Source organism: Rana temporaria, chromosome 4 (assembly GCF_905171775.1).
Source record: "Rana temporaria chromosome 4, aRanTem1.1, whole genome shotgun sequence".
Lineage (NCBI taxonomy): Eukaryota > Metazoa > Chordata > Amphibia > Anura > Ranidae > Rana > Rana temporaria.
The window spans coordinates 277,268,953-277,291,498 of NC_053492.1; the positions used below are offsets into that span (position 1 = coordinate 277,268,953).

Sequence of the window (22,546 nt, forward strand, 5' to 3'; positions counted from 1 at the left end):
AAGTGGTTAACATCCACCAGCTCCGTGATGTCGTTATGGTATGGGGAAATTAAATGTTTGATTGTGCAAATAAACATCTGTGCGTGTAAACTATAGCTTGTGCTACTGAGGTCTCTAAACAACAAATGCAATTAAAAAGGCTGAATAATGTGAAAAGGAGCCCAATGTTCCAAGTCCTAGGTCAAAAGGAGAATGCTAAATATTAATATAAAATGTTTCATATTTACCTGACTGAAAACCAATTGCAATATTTTAATAATCATAATAAGGAAAAAACGTTGTATAAAGCAACTACACATGTTTATGTCAACAAATAATGCCTCACAGTTTTACTCGGTTATAAAAAAAAAATCTTCCCAAAATGAAAAAAAAAGTTAAAAGGTGTAAACTGTGCTGACTTATGCAACATTATTCCTCAAGAAGTTCTAATATTTCCATGATCCAGTGCTTTTCCACTTTTACATTAAAACGACCTCCTTAGTTTAATACACTTTTACTTGAATACAACCCCTTAGTCAACAACAGCAGCAAGAACAGCCTAGTCTGCATTTTGCGCATTCTTGGGCACTGCAAGATTAGCAAGTAATAGCTAAAGCAAAAAAAAAAAGTGATTACTTCATGTATTGTGTTCTTATCGTTAAGCTTCAGAACTGAAATATTAGTTATCATGTACAATGTGCAGTCCAGCACAAAAAGGCTGGAAGCAGGTGAAATAATCAGAGATGTTGATAGCCACTGGTTTGTAAGTGACAATTTAATTAAACTGAGTATGCTGTGCTGCCAGACCAGAAAGTTATGCTCAAGTAAAGCTACTTAATCACAAGGAAAATTTTAATTACTGCTGGTTTCTAATATGCAAGAACAAAAGTTTTAATTTAGCTTTAGTAATGAAACCTTTAATCAATTTCAGGGCGGATTACATATTCTGTGCATGTTGAACAATGGTAGAGAATACTTTACTGCAAGCCTAGTCTAAAGACCAGTTTCACCTCAACAAGAATTCCCTTTTCCTAGAAATACCAATGGCTCAAAAGTGATATGGTCCAGCGATATTTAGACAGAATAAAGATTGATAAAGCACCTGGTTCAGATGGCATCCACCCACGGATCCTAAAAGAATTGAGCTCTGTAATTTCAAAGCCACTGTATCTAATATTTAGGGACTCATTAAAGACAGGAATAGTACCACTGGATTGGCGCAGAGCCAATGTGGTGCCTATATTTAAAAAGGGAACAACGTCTTTACCAAGTAACTATAGACCTGTTAGTTTAACTTCTATAGTCGGGAAGATACTGGAGAGATTAATAAAAGCCCACATAGAGGAGTTCTTGCTGGAAAAAAAACTATTTAGGCAACAGACAGCATGGATTCATGAAAGACAGAAGTTTTCAGACAAACCTGATATCTTTTTATGAAGAGGTAAGCAAAACCTTGGACAGAGGCGTGGCGGTGGACGTGGTATACTTGGATTTTGCAAAGCACACACGGCTCATGTGTAAGGTAAAGTCTACAGGATTGGATATATCAGTTTGTAAATGGATAGAAAACTGTCTAAAAGACAGAATTCAGAGAGTAGTGGTTAATGATTCTTACTCTGAATGATCGAAGGTCATCAGTGGTGTACCCCAAGGTTCAGTGCTGGGACCCTGACTTTTTATTATCTTTATAAATAATATAGGGTCTGGGATCAAAAGTAACATTTCTGTCTTTGCAGATGACACCAAGCTATGCAGTGGAATAACGTCCTTGCAGGATGTCGCCAATTTACAAGCCAACCTCAATGCTCTGTCTAATTGAGCGACTATGTGGCAGATGAGGTTTAATGTAGATACATGTAAAGTTATGCACTTGGGGGCTAAGAATATGCATGCATCATACATACTAGGGGGAGTACAACTGGGGGGGATCCGTAGTGGAGAAGGATCTGGGGGTTTTGGTAGATCATAAGCTCAATAATGGCATGCAATGCCAAGCTGCGGTTTCCAAAGCGAGCAAAGTCCTTTCTTGTATTAAGAGAGGTATGGACTCCAGAGAGAGAGATATCATTTTGCCCCTGTACAAATCATTAGTAAGACCTCATCTGGAATATGCAGTTCAGTTTTGGGCACTAGTTCTCAAAAAGGATATCAGGGAACTGGAGAAAGTGCAGAGAAGGCAACCAAACTGATAAGAGGCATGGAGGAGCTCAGCTATGAGGAAAGATTAGAGGAACTGAATTTATTCACTCATGAGAAGAGGAGAATAAGGGGGGATATGATCAACATGTACAAATATATAAGGGGTCCATATAGTGAACTTTGAATGTTGAGTTATTCACTATACGGTCAACGCCTAGAGGAAAAGAGATTTCATCTCCAAATACGGAAAGGTTTCTTCACAGTAAGAGCTGTGAAAATGTGGAATAGACTCTCTCCAGAGGTGGTTCTGGCCAGCTCAGTAGATTACTTTAAGAAAGGCCTGGACACTTTCCTAAATGTACATAATATAACTGAGTACTAACATTGCCTCTCGGGGGATGAGGAAGGAATTTTTTCCCTGCTGTAGCAAATTGGATCATGCTCTGCTGTTTTTTTTTTTTTTTTGCCTTCCTCTGGATCAACTGTGGATATAGAATTGGGTATATGGTATTGTACGATTTTTTTTATTTTATAATTTTTTTTATTTTTTTATGGTTGAACTGGATGGACTTGTGTCTTTTTTCAACCTGACTAATTATTATTATATAACCAGAGAGTGTTGCAATTACCCAACAATCACTCTCATGTTAGAAAGCAATTTGTTTTTGGCTCAGGACTCTTAGAGCAAAAAGCAACCCCTAACCTTTATTCTCCTGCTAACCCTCATCCTAACCATCAGGGCCGTCTTTAATATTGATTGGACCCTGGGCAAAAAAATTCTTGGGCCCCCTCCCACCCATGCAATTTCGCTTTCCACATGCTCTGAGACATACAATAAATATCAGCTAGACTTAAAATCAGTTTACTGTATCAGATCAGGCAGTGATTGCAATTGGTTGCCAGAGGTTACAGCATATCATTACCACTTACTGACCGGTTGCTAGATGTTACAGCACACATTACGGCTCACTGATTAGTTGGTAGAGGTCACAGCACATGATTTCTGCTTGTTGATCGGTTGCTAGAGATTACTGTACAGTAATACTGCTCACTGATTGGTTGCTAGAGGTTACAGCACATCATCTCCTCACTGCAGAGGGGCATAATATACATATGAATGCCACCTTTATTTACATATCAATGCTGCCGGACTCTGCTATTTACATATGAATGATAACATTATTTGCATATGAATGACATTTATTTACATGTAAACACAGGGTCTGCAGGTGAGTCATCTCTACACAACAGTAGGGCAGAGCTGGGCAGCATTAGTAGCAGCACTTTACACTGAGATATCGGGACACAGCACAGGACTAAAACTCCAAGGGATAAGGGAATTTAAACTAGGATAGCTGGCAAGTATGAGGCAGATGCTTTGGGTCCCACAACAATGACAAGGCCCAGGGCAGCTGCTCCTTTTGCCCTGCCTTAAAGACGGCCCTGCTAACCATATACTCCAAGGCTTCTTTTGAAAATACTTACCATTTAGCCTTTCCTAGAGTCTAATGATTCATGCCAGGCTGCTGCAGAAACAAAAGTATGAGTCAAGTGCTGCTACTACATAGATCCTCTACAACAACCACTGGCCATCTTGGTTGAGCCAAAAGCTTGAGCACCATGCATATAGAAGGCATTCCAATAATAAACTGGCTTTGTGCTAAACAAATCTCCACTTGCTTACAGTAATCTCTAACCTATTTTCAGATTTCTACACATATGAATTTTTGTCTTATTAAGAGACGATATGGGAGTAAATTGAATAGACCTAAGATTTAACTGCCCCCAACATCTAAGATGCAACAACAAAGAAAAAGTATATTTGATTTTATTGTTTCAAACTAGAAAAGCAAATTTCCATAAACACATGATCAAAAATTATTTTTGTTCTTGCCTGCAGGGCCCTGTGATACGGAAATGTCAAAATATTTCATAACAAAGTCTGCTACAGTGCTATTCCTAAACTATAACTAATTGCTAATAATTAGGTATACTACAACTTCTGCATGTCTCTAAATATGAATCATAGATGCCTGCAGATATTGAATCTCACTAGTAATAAAAGCGGTTATCCTAAGTTGACCGCACAAGGTTGCATATGCTATGCCAGGAGGTAGTATCTTCGGTTACACATGTAAAAAGTTAGTTCTATAACTTGGGTATCACTTAGTGCTCACGTGAATGCATATTAGTCAAACTCTCTTTGACATATGCATTAAAGCACAAAGAGTGCTCTTTGAACCCTTGTACTGTATGTCAAAATCTGTTCAAGGCTTTGTAGGTGGTTTCAATTCAACATCAACAAATGACTGAACACATATCAAACATCACCCAGCACCAGTGTTTAAAGAGATTACAAGCAAGCCAATAGTGCACTTAGAGATAGAAACAGAATAGAATTATATTAGGTAAATAACATGGATTTGCTCTTAAAGCAGAGTTCCGCCGAAAATAAATAAAAAAAAGTCAGCAGCTACAAATACTGCAGCTGCTGACTTTTAATATTAGGACACTTACCTGTCCTGGGCGCCCGCAATGTCCTCACCTGAAGCCGATCGGTCCCTCAGCTCTCGGGTGCTGCCGCCATCTTCGGTGAGGGAATTAGGAAGTGAAGCCTTGCGGCTTCACTTCCTGGGTCCATACTGCGCATACGCGATCCCACTGATCCCTGCTGTCTTCTGGTTCTGGGATTTGTGTGTCTCCCAGAAAACAGTGTGGGGACAGAGTAGGTGCCGGACGTGGCATAGGTCACCACAGTGTTCTATGCTTGGAAGTGGGAGCAAATACCTGGTTTACACAGGTATCTGATCCCCCTACCCCGAAATGTGTCAAATGTGACACCGGAGGGGGGAGGAGGATTCCAAAAAGCGGAAGTTTAATTTTTGGGTGGAACTCCGCTTTAAGTATGAAGGCTACATAAATGCATAATCATCCATAAGCATCAGCATGAAGTTTAAGCTTAAAGTTTCATGCGTAAACCGGAATGTACATTTATATCCTTACTGTACCAATCGATGACCAGTAACAATACCTTTATGTGGATCAAGGTTACTTTATCCAATGCCAGTGAGCCCAACTTAATATCAAATTACTCAAATCAAAGCAAGATTGTAGAATATGCCCATAATCAAACCATGCCACGATTCAGAGGCAAATGTTGGCCAATATCGTGATGTTATATAAACCAAATAATTGTCGCTGCACCTGTACCCTTAAAGTGCATAATGGTGATCATAAACAATAATACTTTTAATAATTTAATAATGCTAATAATATTTTTTGGGGGGCGGGGACGGCAAACAATTTGTCACACGTGCACCAGTGCTTCGTTGGCTTCCACCACTTTACAAATGTTGCGCTCACTCTTTGACCTGCTCTCCTAGGTCAACTTGCGCTTTCCCCTACTTTGGAGCACTAGACTTTGCGTTCCTCCTCCTTCTCGTATAAATTCCCTTAGCTCTGAATCGTTTCCTCAAAATGGGATGTTTGGCCCTTTAAGACTGCGCTACAGATACATGAGTGATTTCAAAATAGTATGAGTGGATGAGGAGGCTCTATTATCTGTTTGTAATAGGATTTGCAGCACACATGTGACCGGAATGTTGTTTATATGTTTCCATGGCAGCTTAATCTTCACCAGCATAAAATCCCTGTATGGTTGCCTGGCCCCATGCCCCCGAGGAAGGGACGTGACCGAGACGACACATGTTCAGTAGAGCCAGGTGACACCGCCAATACCAGAAGTGACGCAGGAGCCTCTGAGCCCCGCTATGATACGGTTACAAAGAGTTTGTGTACCTAAATGTAAGTGTTTAAATACTTGAAAAATAATTTGTTTAACACTATTGCACTATGAGGATATTCCTTGGTATGCGAGTCCCGTCCAGAGTGGAGGTAGCGCGGTCTTAAAGGGCCACACATACCATTTTGAGGAAATGATCCAGAGCCCAGAGAATTCATAGGTGAAGGAGAAGGAAAGCAAAGGAGCCCCAGTCTAGTGCCCCAAAGTAGGGTAAGGTGTGAGTTGACCTGGGACAGCATGTCAAAGGTGGAGGTGAGTGCAGCATTTTTAAAATGGTGGAAGTCACCGGCGCACTGGCGCACATGTGACAAATTGTTATTTTGTACCATACAATTTGCAACTTATGTTTGGACTGAGAATGAGGACACTTGAAATCACCACACTTTCATGTCAATTTTTTATTTGCTTGCACTGGATATATTCAGTTTGTTTACAGATGATCACATATTAAGCGTGTAAAAATGATTATGTTTGAATGATTTTATTTCACTACAGATTTACACAAATAATGGAGTATTATTATTTATGATCACTATTATGAACTTTAAGGGTACAGGCACAGCAACAATTATTTGGTTTATATAATGATTCACATTGCAGGAACACAATAAGGTTGCCTGCAGTCACCTACTCGACTGTTTTCACATATTTCTAAGTATTAGCACTGGTAGTGCGGGATAATACAGCCCTTTGTTATTAATATCATGATGTTGTGTTGAGACACAAGCAGCCTTATATGTACAATCAGCACACCAACTTAGATACATGAATAATGTGTCATCAGAGCGAACATGCTTTTTAATGTGATAACTTTCCCATCATGTAGAAATAACACATACAATTGTTTTCATTCATTTTATTTAGTATGTATTAAAAAATATTATCAAATCAATACTGTACAAAAATACTACAAAATATTTTTAATATTCCTGCTGATAACATAGGAATTACTCAGTTGATCACCTACAGTATGTGCCATTTAAGTTTATTGTGTTTAATCTAGAAGTTGTTTTTGCAGAGAAAAACATTTTTTTTCCTTCTAGATATTAATAATAATCATGTCACATACTTAGCTTGATTGCTTTTAACATAAATGTAGGTATATGCAAATGTTCTTATTTTATTATTTTAGAAAGACGCTTCACACAAACACTGTTTTCCATATGTGGTCTTCTTAGTCTTCATGTTTCAATCAAGTGCAAAGTTTCTCATTTCTTTAAGTACCACAGACCTGTACTTCTGTTCCAAGCTTTCCATATATTCCAGATAATCCCCAACTTGGAATCCACGAATGGCTTCTTCCTATTAAGAAAAAGTAATATTAATCCACCACTGAATCTATATCATAATGAATAAGAGTATATTTAAAGGCAGAGTAGCAAATAAGTGTGCATCTACACTTATACTGAGAGATGACTGATTGATTGATGTGGTTACTGTATATTAATATTTATATTATTAAAAAAAAGATTATAATACTAAATGTATATGCTCATTAATTCAAATAATATCCACTCAAGGATTCACACATTTAGCAATACTGGTCTCATGTATTAAAGGTAATATTATACTAGTGCTACAACTGGATGTAATATTTTAAAATGAATGAGTATAATAATAGTTTTGCTGATGGATGTAGTATTTTAATAATTCTAATTAGGGATGTAATATGATAATGTTGTTGTTGAGGGATGTAGTAATACAATAGGGCTATTAAGTGATGTGATATATTATTATTTCTGCTAAGAGATGTAGTATTATTATAAGGGCTTGTTCACACTTGACAACATTTCAAATTTTTAACAATCGCTCCTATAGCATTAGTATGGGTGTTAGACTTGCTTTAATTAGCCTCAGTATGGGCATTAGACTGGCGTTTTACAAGCGTTAATGAGTTAAAAATGCTCCCCCAAACGCCCTATGGGCAGTTTTGAAGCTATTGTTGAGCGTTAACGTGTGTTAAAACTGCTCCGCAAATGGCTATTCCACTACATTTAATAAGCTAATCTTAAAGGAACACTAAAGTTAAAAAAAAATTGGGGGAAAATAACAAACATGTTATACTTACCTCCACTGTGCAGCTCGTTTTGCACAGAGTGTCCCCGAACCCTGTCTTCTGGGGTCCCTCGGCGGCTGTCTCGTTTCCTCCTTGCAAGAGCTTTCCACCTTCATGAAAAGCTTTTGCTGGCGCGCTCCCGTAATACAGCGGCGAGCATAGCCGCCGACTGTATCACTCTGCCCCCGCCCCCCGGCGTCATCGGATGTGATTGACAGCAGCGCCAGTCAATGGCTGCGCTGCTATCAATCCGTCCAGCCCAGCCAATCAACGGCCAGACTGGGAACCGAAGAAGATCACAGGGGCACGCGCGGGACTTTCGAGGGGTGAGGTAAGTAAAACGGGGGGTTCAGGGGGGGGGGGGGTACCGTTGGATGTTTTTTCACCTTAATGCATAGGATGCATTAAGGTAAAAAAACATTTACCTTTACAACCCCTTTAACGCCCTGCAACAGCACCGCAACTGCCTGTCAGAGCGTTTGCAAAGCATTACCATAGACTTGAATGGGAGGCGTGAAAGGCTTCAAATGCCTCCTGACTCAACAAAATTATGTTATCAGTAGGTTGTTGTAACCTTTTGGGACAATTTAACAAAATGTGTATTAGACCACCTGCTTGATAAATAATGCAGGGGACACTTATGCCCTGTACACACGATCGAAGTCTCTGAATAAACTCAGACATTTTTTTCCGACGGAATTCCGTTCAAGCTGTCTTGCATACACACGGACACACAAAATTTCGACCGTCAAAAACGCGTTGACGTATAACACTACGACAAGCCTAGAAAAATTAAGTTCAATGCTTCCGAGCATGCGTCGAATTGTTTCTGAGCATGCATGTTTTTTTCTCCTTCGGAGTTCCATACAGACAAACGTAATTTACGATAGAATTTTTTTCTGGCGGAAAAAAAGAGAACATATTTTCTTTCTAACTCCGTTGGAATTTCCGACTGAAAAAGTCAGATGGGGCATACACACGGTCGGAATATCGGATGAAAAAAGTCTGTCTGACTTTTTCCACAGAAAATTCCGATCGTGTGTACGAGGCATAAGAGGCTGTATTTAAATAACCTGCAAACACAATTAAACAGTGCTTACTGTATTTTTTCTGTGGCAAGTAAGGGGCGCCTGGGTTTTGTATGTGACAGAGTTTAGGTAACCTATAAAAAGAAACAGTTTTTTGTACTGTGTTCTTTCCTCTCTGTGGCAGGAATCTAGGGCACTCTGGTAAACCATGCAAACCTGTCAAATACAAACTATGCAGATGGCATGTAAGTTTAAGTTTTCTTTCTGTTCTTTGAAAACAACTTTAACTACCAGATCTGCATTCACAAATTTAAATCCTAGCTCCTCTGACAACTGCTACTTTGCAGTTCATAACTGGGCCGAATAACTGAGAAAAAAACAGCTCCCATGCCATAATTAGAGCTTTCTTGGCTTGGATCCTGCATAAGCTCAACATGTAGTGAAAAGGTGAGCATGGTGTTCAAGGGTAATGCTGGAAATGGAAAAAAATGAAATTTTAGTGTATTTTGAGTGAACATATATTTTAGTTGTTATTGCAGTTATTTTTATATAACATTTTTAAATTATGACATTCTCACTCTTCTATTTTTACGGTTATTGTATTATAGGTATCTGTAGATTAGCCACCAGAGAGAGCTCTATGTGGCTTACTGGAATCTCCCTGTCTGTGCTTAAAATATAAGTCAGGGCAAAAAAAAAAAAAAATTACTTCGCAATAAAATGTTTATTTTTTAATGCTTTATCCCCCTCAACCATATGTTCAATGCCAGTTGAATAATACAATGTAGCATCTAAAATATAGGGTTGCCTTGAGTAAATAGATACCAAGCATGCCAAATCTTAAATGTGCATGAGACAGGTTGTAAAAAAACTATGGTACTCAAAACTGTCCATAGGTGAGCTGTTACAGATTATTTGTTTAGAATTAACCATGACTTTTGGCTTTAGAATTACTGTTCTCACTCTGAACATTCACATTGATACCTTACTTGTGTGTGCGCTCTATGGGCACATTTACATTTGGGTATGTATGGGGTGATGGGGTTACTTTTGATTTTTTGTATTACTTTTTTGATTTTAGTAGCCAGGGATTGACAGCTCTGAACTCAGGGGTGCCAAAATCCTCATCAATTCTGGGTTCTTTAGTTACAGAGGCGATCAACCAGTGCACTTACCCTGAGCGTCTTCCCCTCTTAACATTTTACTGTTGGCATTGCCGGAAAGTGGAGGGGGCATAACATTAGGAACATTCCTTTAACAGTGAACAGGGGGGGGGCTCTAAAACTGCCAGGACCACTTTACTTGGAAGCCAATAACTGGCAAAAAAAATCAATCAGGATGTTTATAAACGTAGCTTGGTAGACTATAGCCTACATATGTAATAAGCAAATTTAGCTTTTATAATAGATAAAATAATCTATACATAGAAATAAGGTTATCACAACAAACATTTTATATAAATCCTATTCCTTTTAAATACTGTATATAAAAAATACTGTAAAATTGTAAATTTTCTTTAAAGTATATTTAGCCAACACCATATTTTTTATAATTGACAGTGTCATAATTGATAATCACCAGTATGTAAAAGAAGAACTGGAACATCTAGTTTTAAGACGTAAAAAGTATTAAAATGAGAGCATTAGGGGGAAAAAGTTCATAGTAGTTGTGTTCTTTTTATGCCTCTAGAAAGAGATGTAAGAAGGCATTTGCCTGAAAACATCTCATGGATTGAAATAGGATTGATTTTGCACAGAACACACAGCTTTTGGCTTTACATCAAAGACTTCTACCTCCCTACCTCGGAATCCATGGATTGGCTGTAAGTACAAGTTCAAAATCCAGCTTTAACAGATATTCAGGCAAATCTATGAAATTATGTACATCTTAAACTGATGTCTAAAAAAATAACAAGTTCAACTTTTCAGAAAAGAATGAACATAATCACCTTCACAGTGTTTACTGGTTTATAAAAAGGTTCAGTTTTTTTTTTACGTAAAACTTTACTAAAGTCCTTGCTAAATTATATGCAGAATTATATAATAAATTAACATAATTCATAATACCTAAACTGATTTTATTGAAAATGAAACACTGAATACGATTTAAAATGTTTCTAAACTAAAGAAGCATTAAAGTTTGTTTATGTATAGCAAAAACTTTTTTTTGGAAGGAGTAGGGAAGGGTGAGAAATCAGGATATTTCCCTTCACTTCCTGATCTGGAAACTCAACAGCAGTCCTATGTGTTTAATTAAGGTATGCATAACTGCATTGGAAAAAACTGTGCAGATATCCCTTTCTTCAACTTTATTTCAGGATGAAGCAACAGCAGCGAGTCAAAACAATTCAACCTTGGTCTACTATTGCCCTAGAAAATAATCACCCATACTTCACTGCTTATATTTAAGTGCATTGTCAAATCTGAGCTCATAGGGCCATGCACAAGGACTCCCAGCATGTAGTCAAATTTATTTGTTGCCCCAACAGTGCCTGCCACAGTTCAGCACCCATATCACTCAGCAGAACCAGTGGTACAGGACCAGCAGAAAATTTCCTGTTACCCCAGTTTAAGTAACCACTGATACTAATGATTCCTCTCAGAAGTCACATGACAAAACTCGTCAGTTACAGTCATCACACACGCTAGCATGTCACTTCCGGTTACGGGGAGCAGAGCGGTGGAACGCACGCTGACCCGCTGCTCATCACACACTGTGGACATTGTGTGTAATTCAGCCTTAGGGCTTTAAAAAAAAAAGAAATAGCTTTTTTTGCTTTTTTTTCATTTAAACTTTAATGCGATCAGTTCGCTTTTTAATATGCAGTCTTTTTAATAAATCCAATCGGAGTTACACTATGGCAGTTATTTTTTTATTTGGGTTGTGAGGATATCAGACATCAGGAGACAGGGCGTTTATACCAGAAAGCCGATCCATCATATCTGGGCGGCGATTTGGGATGGTGAGTGACTGAACGGAGCTGAAGCAGCCGGGCAGAGAGAAGAAAAGACACTCACCTTTTGCTTATTTCCCCTGCAGGGGTGACTGGATCTGGTGAGTGGGGAACTAAAAGGGGAGCACAAAAGTCACCCTGATCTGCAATAAGTGCATACCAGCAACCAAAGATACTCACTCTGAACAAATTGTAGCCTTTTATTAAAAGAAGGACAGCACTACAAGTCACAGCAAAATATAACCTGACTGCTGACGCGTTTCGCACTGAAACTAGTGCTTAGTCATAGCTGCGGTCCAACAGCAGTGACACGCAGTGCCTATCTGTGGACTGAGGGCTAATATTAATATATACATATATATATATATATATATATATATATATATATATATATATATATATATATATATATATATTTGTGAATTGGGTATATATATCATTTTTGTATTTATACACTTGATGTTTAGGGGTACAGTCGATCTAACTTTTATAATTCATGGATTTTCACGGAATTATGAGACAGCTTTTATATATCAATTTATTGATTGGAGGTATCACTATTGACTGCAGTTTAGTAGTGACCACTATCACTCACATTATAGGATTCACTTGGAAGACAGACCCTTTGGTCTCAATCAAGAAGGTTTGTTTACTATACTGTAGATAGCACCTCATAGCATACCCTGTATCACTTTAATAAATAGTTCATCCAGTGCAGGGTGGATGTACTAAGGGCACAACTTTCTACACTTAACGGTGTCCTCACAGTTGACGAGAAGCAGCACATAGGGATTTATACCACATTTATTGCACAAAATACTTTTATTTAATTTTTTTCACTTACAACACTAACTGGCAGGCAGCGACACACACCCCATAAATGTCTTTACAAATACAGTAGCTCTGGGCTCAGGGACTCAGAGGGGAGGCCGCAGCCAAATACACTTTTCCATAGCGCGGAAATAACACACTTATACAAAAGACTAAAAACCCCAGCTGTGTTTAAACACCACCAAAATATAGCTCTATTTGTGTGAAAAACATTCAAAACATTTCTTATGGGTACAGAATAGCATGACCGAGTAATTATCATTCAAAGTGACAGTGCTGAAAGCTGAAAATTGGCCTGAGCAGGAAGAGGGTAAAAGGGCACAGTAGGCAAGTGGAAAGGGTGTTTTAGTTTTCTCACATAGTTTTAAGCAATATAATTGTACTAAAACTAAAATGCTGTTAATCAAATTAGTGTGAGTTGGTTTCTGCCAAACAAGCTGCTGGTTAGGCCTGTACTTTCAATTCACACTGGAATAAATACCAGTGTAAGTCCAGTTCACTACTGGTTTATTCACTTTGCTGCCAGCCACCTTGATGAAGGGGCACTTAGACCCCTGAAATGCCTTGGCTATTTCTTGAATTGTACCCCTGACCTTTAATAGAATAAAGTTGTATTTGGACCTCTTAGCAGTGGTGAGGCGCTTACATTTCAATCCTTCTCACATTATCCTACCTTTGTATGACCTGTACATTAAAACAAAAGTATATATATATATTTTTTTTTTGCTAATCCTACTTACCTCAGTTGGAGCATCAGACCGATGCTGCAGCTATGCCCGGCGTCTCTGCACTGAGAACCAAGCCACCGAACACTGCTGATGGCTTGGTTCTTATTCCTCCCCAAGCAGAGTGATGCTGACTGTCAGTCAGCATTGCTCCTGGTCTGCTTCTCCATGATCATTGGAGCGATGAGCTGTGGAGGGGCGGGGGAGCGGCCTTCTCAGTGGCTTTCTGAGACTGCCATCAATCAAGGCAGCGGGCAGATCCAGACTTGGGAAGTGGGGATGATGCGCTGCCTCGATTGATGGCAGTGACGTCAGCGGAGAGCGAACTTCAGAACACTCTCTGCTGAAAACGGGTCACAGGAGTGCAAAAGAAAATGCACTCCTGTGACCCTTAGGAGAAGCCCAGCCTAAAAAGCTCAAGCTGGACTTCTCCTTTAATGCATCTAGTGCACCATTCTCAAGCTCCATGTTTCACCCCTCAGTATCAGCATGTTCCCCAATTTCTAAAAAATTGTGTCAACATTTTTTTGCATTTTTAGTTCAACAAAAAATTAAGGGGAACAGATTTTTGTTCAAAATTGTTGGTAGTTGTTTTCCTTTTTATAGTAAAAAAACAAACAAAAAACTTGGTGGTTAATAAATATTACCAGAAGAAACTTCTATCCATCTCAAAAAATTATATCAACTAATTTGCATAATTGAGTAATTGTCAGTCAGACATCACAAAACTGAAAACTGAAAAGGGGCCTGGTAATGAAGGGCTATAAAACGGTATACACAGACATCTGTAGCTTCTTACTTTGTACTTTTACTAATACTGTAGCTCACAAATATCTCAACACAAAGACGGCAAAGATAAGTGTTACTTCTGACTATTTTAGTGTCAAAGAAAAAAGTACAGCAATTTCGGCAATTTCCTACAGCAGATACTTGGCTTAATTTGAAAGATACAACCTGATTGGCTGCTGTAGGGAAGTAAATGTGGTTGAATAATAGTATCTAATGAAAAACAATATGACAACAATATACAGCCAGAAAACACATTAAAATTAGATATTCAGGAAGACATAGGAGGTAGATAAATGAAAGCCTTAAAGGCTTAGTGGTATCAGGCTAAATAAAAACAATAATCCATCATACTCCCTAGAGATTGAAATCTAAAACTTGCTTTGCATTTTTCATTTACTGTACATTTGTTTTCAGGATTGGTTGTTTATAAAAAAAAGTTTGGGATTTTTCTAAAGACAACTTTGACCACTTGCGGCCATAATTATTTATGTAAAACATACAGACAAGCAGCGGAGTTGAAGAAAAGGCTGCAGTAAATTAGAAAACATCACCCAATTATAATAAGCCTTTATGGTTAATGTAACTGGCAAAGAATTCCCTAGATTAAAGCGGAGTAATTAAACAGAGATTATTGTGCCACACATGAGAGCACACTGGTTGGGGAAAATGATAGAGCTGGTTAGGAAGGATTCTATGATCTTATTATATTATAGTCCAGATTTCAATTATATTTCTTAGTACATTGGAGCTAAGAGTTGTTTAATTAAATTAGAGAGGAAAAAAAGAACCTTTAAATGTGATTTGTCGCATTACAGTACAGTAGTTTTATTAATCTACTAATATTCAATACACTTGGATATAACCTTAATAATGTGTGTGTGTGTGTGTATATATATATATATATATATATATATATATATATATATATATATATAGATATATATATATATATACACACACACACACACACACATATATTATATATATATATATATATATATATATATATATATATATATATATATATATATATATATATATACATACAGTGAGGAAAATACGTATTTGAACACCCTGCTATTTTGCAAGTTCTCCCACTTGGAAATCATGGAGGGGTCTGAAATTGTTATCGTAGGTGCATGTCCACTGTGAGAGACATAATCAAAAAAAAAAAATCCAGAAATCACAATGTATGATTTTTTTAACTATTTATTTGTATGATACAGCTGCAAATAAGTATTTGAACACCTGAGAAAATCAATGTTAATATTTGGTACATTAGCCTTTGTTTGCAATTACAGAGGTCAAACGTTTCTTGTAGTTTTTCACCAGGTTTGCACACACTGGAGGAGGGATTTTGGCCCACTCCTCCACACAGATCTTCTCTAGATCAGTCAGGTTTCTGGGCTGTCGCTGAGAAACACGGAGTTTGAGCTCCCTCCAAAGATTCTCTATTGGGTTTAGGTCTGGAGACTGGCTAGGCCACGCCAGAACCTTGATGTGTTTCTTACAGAGCCACTCCTTGGTTATCCTGGCTGTGTGCTTCGGGTCATTGTCATGTTGGAAGACCCAGCCTCGACCCATCTTCAAAGCTCTAACTGAGGGAAGGAGGTTGTTGCCCAAAATCTTGCAATACATGGCCCCGGTCATCCTCTCCTTAATACAGTGCAGTCGCCCTGTCCCATGTGCAGAAAAACACCCCCAAAGCATGATGCTACCACCCCCATGCTTCACAGTAGGGATGGTGTTCTTGGGATGGTACTCATCATTCTTCTTCTTCCAAACACGGTTAGTGGAATTATGACCAAAAAGTTCTATTTTGGTCTCATCTGACCACATGACTTTCTCCCATGACTCCTCTGGATCATCCAAATGGTCATTGGCAAACTTAAGACGGGCCTTGACATGTGCTGGTTTAAGCAGGGGAACCTTCCGTGCCATGCATGATTTCAAACCATGACGTCTTAGTGTATTACCAACAGTAACCTTGGAAACGGTGGTCCCAGCTCTTTTCAGGTCATTGACCAGCTCCTCCCGTGTAGTCCTGGGCTGATTTCTCACCTTTCTTAGGATCATTGAGACCCCACGAGGTGAGATTTTGCATGGAGCCCCAGTCTGAGGGAGATTGACAGTCATGTTTAGCTTCTTCCATTTTCTAATGATTGCTCCAACAGTGGACCTTTTTTCACCAAGCTGCTTGGCAATTTCCCCGTAGCCCTTTCCAGCCTTGTGGAGGTGTACAATTTTGTCTCTAGTGTCTTTGGACAGCTCTTTGGTCTTGGCCATGTTAGTAGTTGGATTCTTACTGATTGTATGGGGTGGACAGGTGTCTTTATGCAGCTAATGACCTCAAACAGGTGCATCTAATTTAGGATAATAAATGGAGTGGAGGTGGACATTTTAAAGGCAGACTAACAGGTCTTTGAGGGTCAGAATTCTAGCTGATAGACAGGTGTTCAAATACTTATTTGCAGCTGTATCATACAAATAAATAGTTAAAAAATCATAAATTGTGATTTCTGGATTTTTTTTTTTTGATTATGTCTCTCACAGTGGACATGCACCTACGATGACAATTTCAGACCCCTCCATGATTTCCAAGTGGGAGAACTTGCAAAATAGCAGGGTGTTCAAATACTTATTTTCCTCACTGTATATATATATATATATTTATTTTGGCAGAGCGAGGCTCTGTCCCTATGAAAATGGGGTTAAAGTGGACACAGAGGGGTAGATCCACAAAGAAATTACGCCGCCGTATCTACTGATACGCCGGCGTAATTTCAAAATTCCCGCTTCGTATCTTTGTTTTGAATCCTCAAAACAAGATACGACGGCATCTTGGCTAGATCCGACAGGCGTACGTCTTCGTTCGGCGCGGGGACGCGCTTCATTTAAATGAAACACGCCCCCTACCCGCCGAATTCCACACCCTTACGCCGCGAGAGATACCGTACGACGCCATAACTTATGGCGCGGATTCGTTATGGATTCAAACCAACTAAAAGTAAGTTACAGCGGCGTAGCGTATCTTAAATGCGCTGCGCCCAGCGCAGATGTATGTGGATCTGACCCAGAGTCTGCATATCGGATGAGTGCATCGCTACAAAGCGTAAATTTGAATTTTTCTCGGATATTGCTATTTCTGCATGGGGCTCTGTGGTTTGGAGATCCTTCAGAGTCTTGGGTGGGACAGGATCTCCAACCTTGTGTCCGAGTCTTAAGGATAGCCAGCAGGGTGTGTGCCCAGGTGCACACAGCCCATATAATGAGGGTTTTGTAAGAGCAGAAGGTGGAAGGAAGGAGGAGTTGGAGCAGTGGCTGCTAGTGAGAGAGTCTCTGTGTAAGGATAGACGCTGTGTGCATTAAGTAGTTCAAAGTTGTGTGCATTGAAGGGCTTCAAGCTGTGTGCGTCCAAGGAGCCAAAAGCTGTGTGCATTATGGGACTTCAAACTGTGTGCGTTTAAGAAGCCCAAAGCTGTGTGCATCCAAGACCGTGGGCCTGGAAGATCTGGTGGTTTGAGGGACCAGTACCTATAGCAGCAGTGCTGTGGAAGAGTAGCCACGTGGGCTTGTATTTTTCAGTTATGTCTGAATGACGTTTAAACCCATGTGTGGGATTCCCGAGTGGACTTTTGTTTGGCAGTGCATCATTCGTCGGGTGCCTCCGGCTGAGGCAGGATCGTGTGCGTCGTATCCTTGCTGGAGATCATTGATGTAGATCGAGAATGGATTACATCCCTGGAGATTACGAATGGATGACATTGCTGGAATTTTTTTTTTTTTTTGTAACTTTTAAGGACTTGTCCCAAACTGTCTCCTGTCGTTTTTAACATTTTGACACTTTTTTTGTGAAATGGGGGGGGCCGGGATATGGAGGTCCCCTTTGTTAAAGGGGGCTTCCAGATTCCGATAAGCCCCCCACCTGCAGACCACCATAACCACCGGGCAAGGGTTGTGGGGATGAGGCCCTTGTCCCCATCAACATGGGGACATCCTCCCCATGTTGAGGGCATGTGGCCTGGTACATTTCAGGAGGAAGGGGCACTCTCTCGTCCTCCCCTCTTTTTCTACGGCCTGCCAGGTTGCGCGCTCGGATAAGTATGTTTTTTTTGGGGGGAAACCCACACCAGTTTTTTTATTTTGGCACGGAGTTCCCCTTAAAATCCATACCAGACCTGAAGGGTCTGGTATGGATTTTTGGGGAAACCCCACCCCATTTTTTTTTTATTTGGAGCAGGGTTCCCCTTAATATCCATACCAGACCTAAAGGGCCTGGTAATGAAATTTGGGGGGACACCAACACATTTTTTTTCAATGACTTTCAATTACTTATCTGTATTGTCGGGACCTGACAATTGCATTGATACATGTCCCCTGGGACAGGACCCAGGTCCCCAAACACTTTTTATGACAATAACTTGCATATTAACCTTTAAAGTTAGCACTTTAAATTTCTCCCATATACTTTTAAAGGGTTTTTTCCGCGGCTTTTCGAATTTGCCGCGAACACCCCAAATTGTTCGACCCGAACATAAAGCTCATCTCTAGTCACATGCTCCCTCATATTTGGAAGTACTGAGTACTTCACCTCAATCTGCAAGGCAAACATAGCAGAGGGAGATTAAATAGGGGATAACAAAATCGAGGCAAAAAATTAAAGAGAGTCTGTTGCTCTGTCCTGCTTTGGCAAAGCACAAGATGCCTTTAATCCTTAAATTAATAGAAAACATACAAGTAAATGATTCAATATGTATTTAACTAACTTTTTACCTCTCCAAATGTTTGTATAAAACTGTATGTACACATTCGTCCACCGGACAGATTTATATAAAAGCAATTTGAAGAAATGTACAATTTCAAGCCAAATGGTGGTTCATATAAATGTCAGATCTGTCATAGACAATGGGCCTGATTTACTATGCTCTGTGCGCTGCGCTGGTTCATGCCTTAATTAGTACTCCGGGTGGAGGCTTAATTCGGCGCATGAACCAGCGTAGCAGCCGGCGCATTGAAACTAATATGTAAAGCCGCGCCGAACTCCCTATAGAAGTCTATGGGAGAAATCAAAAGTGTTCATTTTAAAGGCTAATCTGCAAGTTTTGTCCTAAAAAAGTGTTTGGGTACCTCAGTCCTGCCCCAGGGAACATGTATCAATGCTTTTTTTATTTTTTAAAACGGCCGTTTTTTCGGGAGCAGTGAAATTAATAATTCTTAAAGTGAAACAATAAAAGTGAAATATTCCTTTAAATTTCGTACCTAGGGGGGGTGTAATGTCAGCATGTGAAATAGCGCATTTGCACAAAATGACATTCAGAAGGAAAAAAGTCATTTAAAAATTCACACGCGGCTATAATGAATTGTCGGCTCTGACAATTCTAAAGGGATTCATTCATAAAACAAACAAAAAAATGTGTAGGGGTTCCCCCAAATTAAATTACCAGGCCCTTCAGGTCTGGAATGGATATTAAGGGGAACCCCGCCGTAAAAACCAAAAAAAAAAAAGACGTGCGGTTCCCGGCAAATATCCATTCCAGACCCTTCAGGTCTGGTGTGGATTTTAAGGGGAACTCCACCCCAAATTGAAAAAAAAATGGCGTGGAGTCCCCCTAAAAATCCACACCAGACCCTTATCCGAGCACGTTGACCTGGCCGGCCGCAGAAAAGAGGGGGGGACAGAGTGCGGCCCCCCCTCTCTCCTGAACCGCACCAGGCCACATGCCCTCAACATGGGGAGGATGTCCCCATGTTGATGGGGACAAGGGTCTCATCCCCACAACCCTTGCCCGGTGGTTGTGGGGGTATGCGGGCGGGAGGTTTATCAGAATCTGGAAGACCCCTTTAACAAAGGGGACCCCCAGATCCTGACCCCCCCCCTGTGTGAAATGGTAATGGGGTACATTGTACCTCTACCATTTCACCCCAAAAAAAATGTCAAAGTGTTAAAAATGACAGTAGCCGGTTTTTGACAAATCTTTTAATAAAATCTTCTTTTCTTCTTTCCTTCGGGTTTCTTCCGCTGCTTCTTTCTTCTCGTCCACATCTTGCCCGACGTGTTCTTCTATCTTCTCCGTCCGTCCTTCAGCCTTCTGGTCCCGCATCTTGCCCGTTGTCTTGTCCTGTCTTCTTCTCCGTCCGCCTCCTCGTCCGCATCTTGGGTCTTCTGCGGTGTTCTTCTTGTCCCCGGACCCAGCGTTTGAATTTGATTTGGCCGCCGTTTTCCCGCTCCTGGGACCCGCCCCCTCTGACGCCACAAGTAAACTCCTTAGAAGGTCATGTGCGTCAGAGGGGGGCGGGGTCGCAGAGCGTCACACAGCGGGGGAATTCAATTTCAATCACGCCGCCCGGAGAAGAAGTTCCCGCCGTGTCACACTCATGTGACCCCGCCCCCCTCTGACGCCACAAGTAAACTCCTTAGAAGGTCATGTGCGTCAGAGGGGGGCGGGGTCGCAGAGCGTCACACAGCGGGGGAATTCAATTTCAATCGCGCCGCCCGGAGAAGAAGTTCCCGCCGTGTCACACTCATGTGACCCCGCCCCCCTCTGACGCACATGACCTTCTAAGGAGTTTACTTGTGGCGTCAGAGGGGGGCGGGTCCCAGGAGCGGGAAAACGGCGGCCAAATCAAATTCAAACGCTGGGTCCGGGGACGAGAAGAACACCGCAGAAGACCCAAGATGCGGACGAGGAGGCGGACGGAGAAGAAGACAGGACAAGACAACGGGCAAGATGCGGGACCAGAAGGCTGAAGGACGGACGGAGAAGATAGAAGAACACGTCGGGCAAGATGTGGACGAGAAGAAAGAAGCAGCGGAAGAAACCCGAAGGAAAGAAGAAAAGAAGATTTTATTAAAAGATTTGTCAAAAACCGGCTACTGTCATTTTTAACACTTTGACATTTTTTTGGGGGTGAAATGGTAGAGGTACAATGTACCCCATTACCATTTCACATAGGGGGGGGGGCAGGATCTGGGGGTCCCCTTTGTTAAAGGGGTCTTCCAGATTCTGATAAGCCCCCCGCCCGCATACCCCCACAACCACCGGGCAAGGGTTGTGGGGATGAGACCCTTGTCCCCATCAACATGGGGACATCCTCCCCATGTTGAGGGCATGTGGCCTGGTGCGGTTCAGGAGAGGGGGGGGGCCGCACTCTGTCCCCCCCTCTTTTCTGCGGCCGGCCAGGTCAACGTGCTCGGATAAGGGTCTGGTGTGGATTTTTAGGGGGACTCCACGCCATTTTTTTTTTCAATTTGGGGTGGAGTTCCCCTTAAAATCCACACCAGACCTGAAGGGTCTGGTATGGATATTTGGGGGGACCCCACGCCATTTTTTGGGTTTTTTTTTTACGGCGGGGTTCCCCTTAATATCCATTCCAGACCTGAAGGGCCTGGTAATTTAATTTGGAGGGACCCCCTTTTTTTTTTTTTTTTTTAATGAGCAATGACTCTATTCTTTATAGCCATGAGTACTTTAACCACTTGCCCACCGGGTTAATTCTGGCACTTCTCTCCTTCATGTGAAAATCACAATTTTTTGGCTAGAAAATTAATCAGAACCCCCAAACATTATATATTTTTTTTTAGCAGACATCCTAGGGAATAAAATGGCAGTCATTGCAGTACTTTTTGTCACACCGTATTTGCGCAGCGGTCTTACAAGCGCACTTTTTTTGGATAAAAATCACTTTTTTGAATTAAAAAATAAGACAACAATACATTTTGCCCAATTTTTTTATATATTGTGAAAGATAATGTTACGCCGAGTAAAATGATACCCAACATGTCACGCTTAAAAATTGCGCCCGCTCGTGGCATGGCATCAAACTTTTACCCTTTAAAAATCTCGATAGGCGACGTTTAAAAAATTCTACAGGTTGCATTTTTTGAGTTGCAGAGTAGGTCTAGGGCTAGAATTATTGCTCTCACTCTAACGATCGCGGCGATACCTCACTTGTGTGGTTTGAATACCGTTTTCATATGCGGGCGCTACTCGCGTATGCGTTTGCTTCTGTGCGCGAGCTCGTCGGGACGGGGCGCTTTAAAAATTTTTTTGGGGGTTTTCTTATTTATTTTTATTTAGTTTTATAATGTTTTACACTGAAATAAAAAAATACAAAAAAAATGATCAGTTTTCTTCCTATTACAAGGAATGTAAACATCCCTTGTAATAGGACTAGTGTGTGACAGGTCCTCTTTATGGAGAGAGGCGGGGTCAATAAGGCTGGAAAGCATGGTATTGAAAAAAA

The 22,546-nt window shown here is 40.5% G+C and overlaps 1 protein-coding gene across 3 annotated transcripts in view; it reads right to left on the reverse strand.

Annotated features, from left to right (window-relative positions):
* Positions 1–6,303: 6,303 nt before the first annotated feature.
* The window catches only part of TBC1D32 (TBC1 domain family member 32), a 552,992-nt gene continuing 536,749 nt past the window's right edge, over positions 6,304–22,546 (reverse strand). For all 3 annotated transcript variants that reach the window (XM_040350328.1, XM_040350326.1, XM_040350327.1), the window contains exon 34: positions 6,304–7,222. In XM_040350328.1, the coding sequence (XP_040206262.1) occupies positions 7,109–7,222 (114 nt within the window). In that variant the 3' untranslated portion in view covers positions 6,304–7,108. The remainder of the gene's footprint in view (positions 7,223–22,546) is intronic.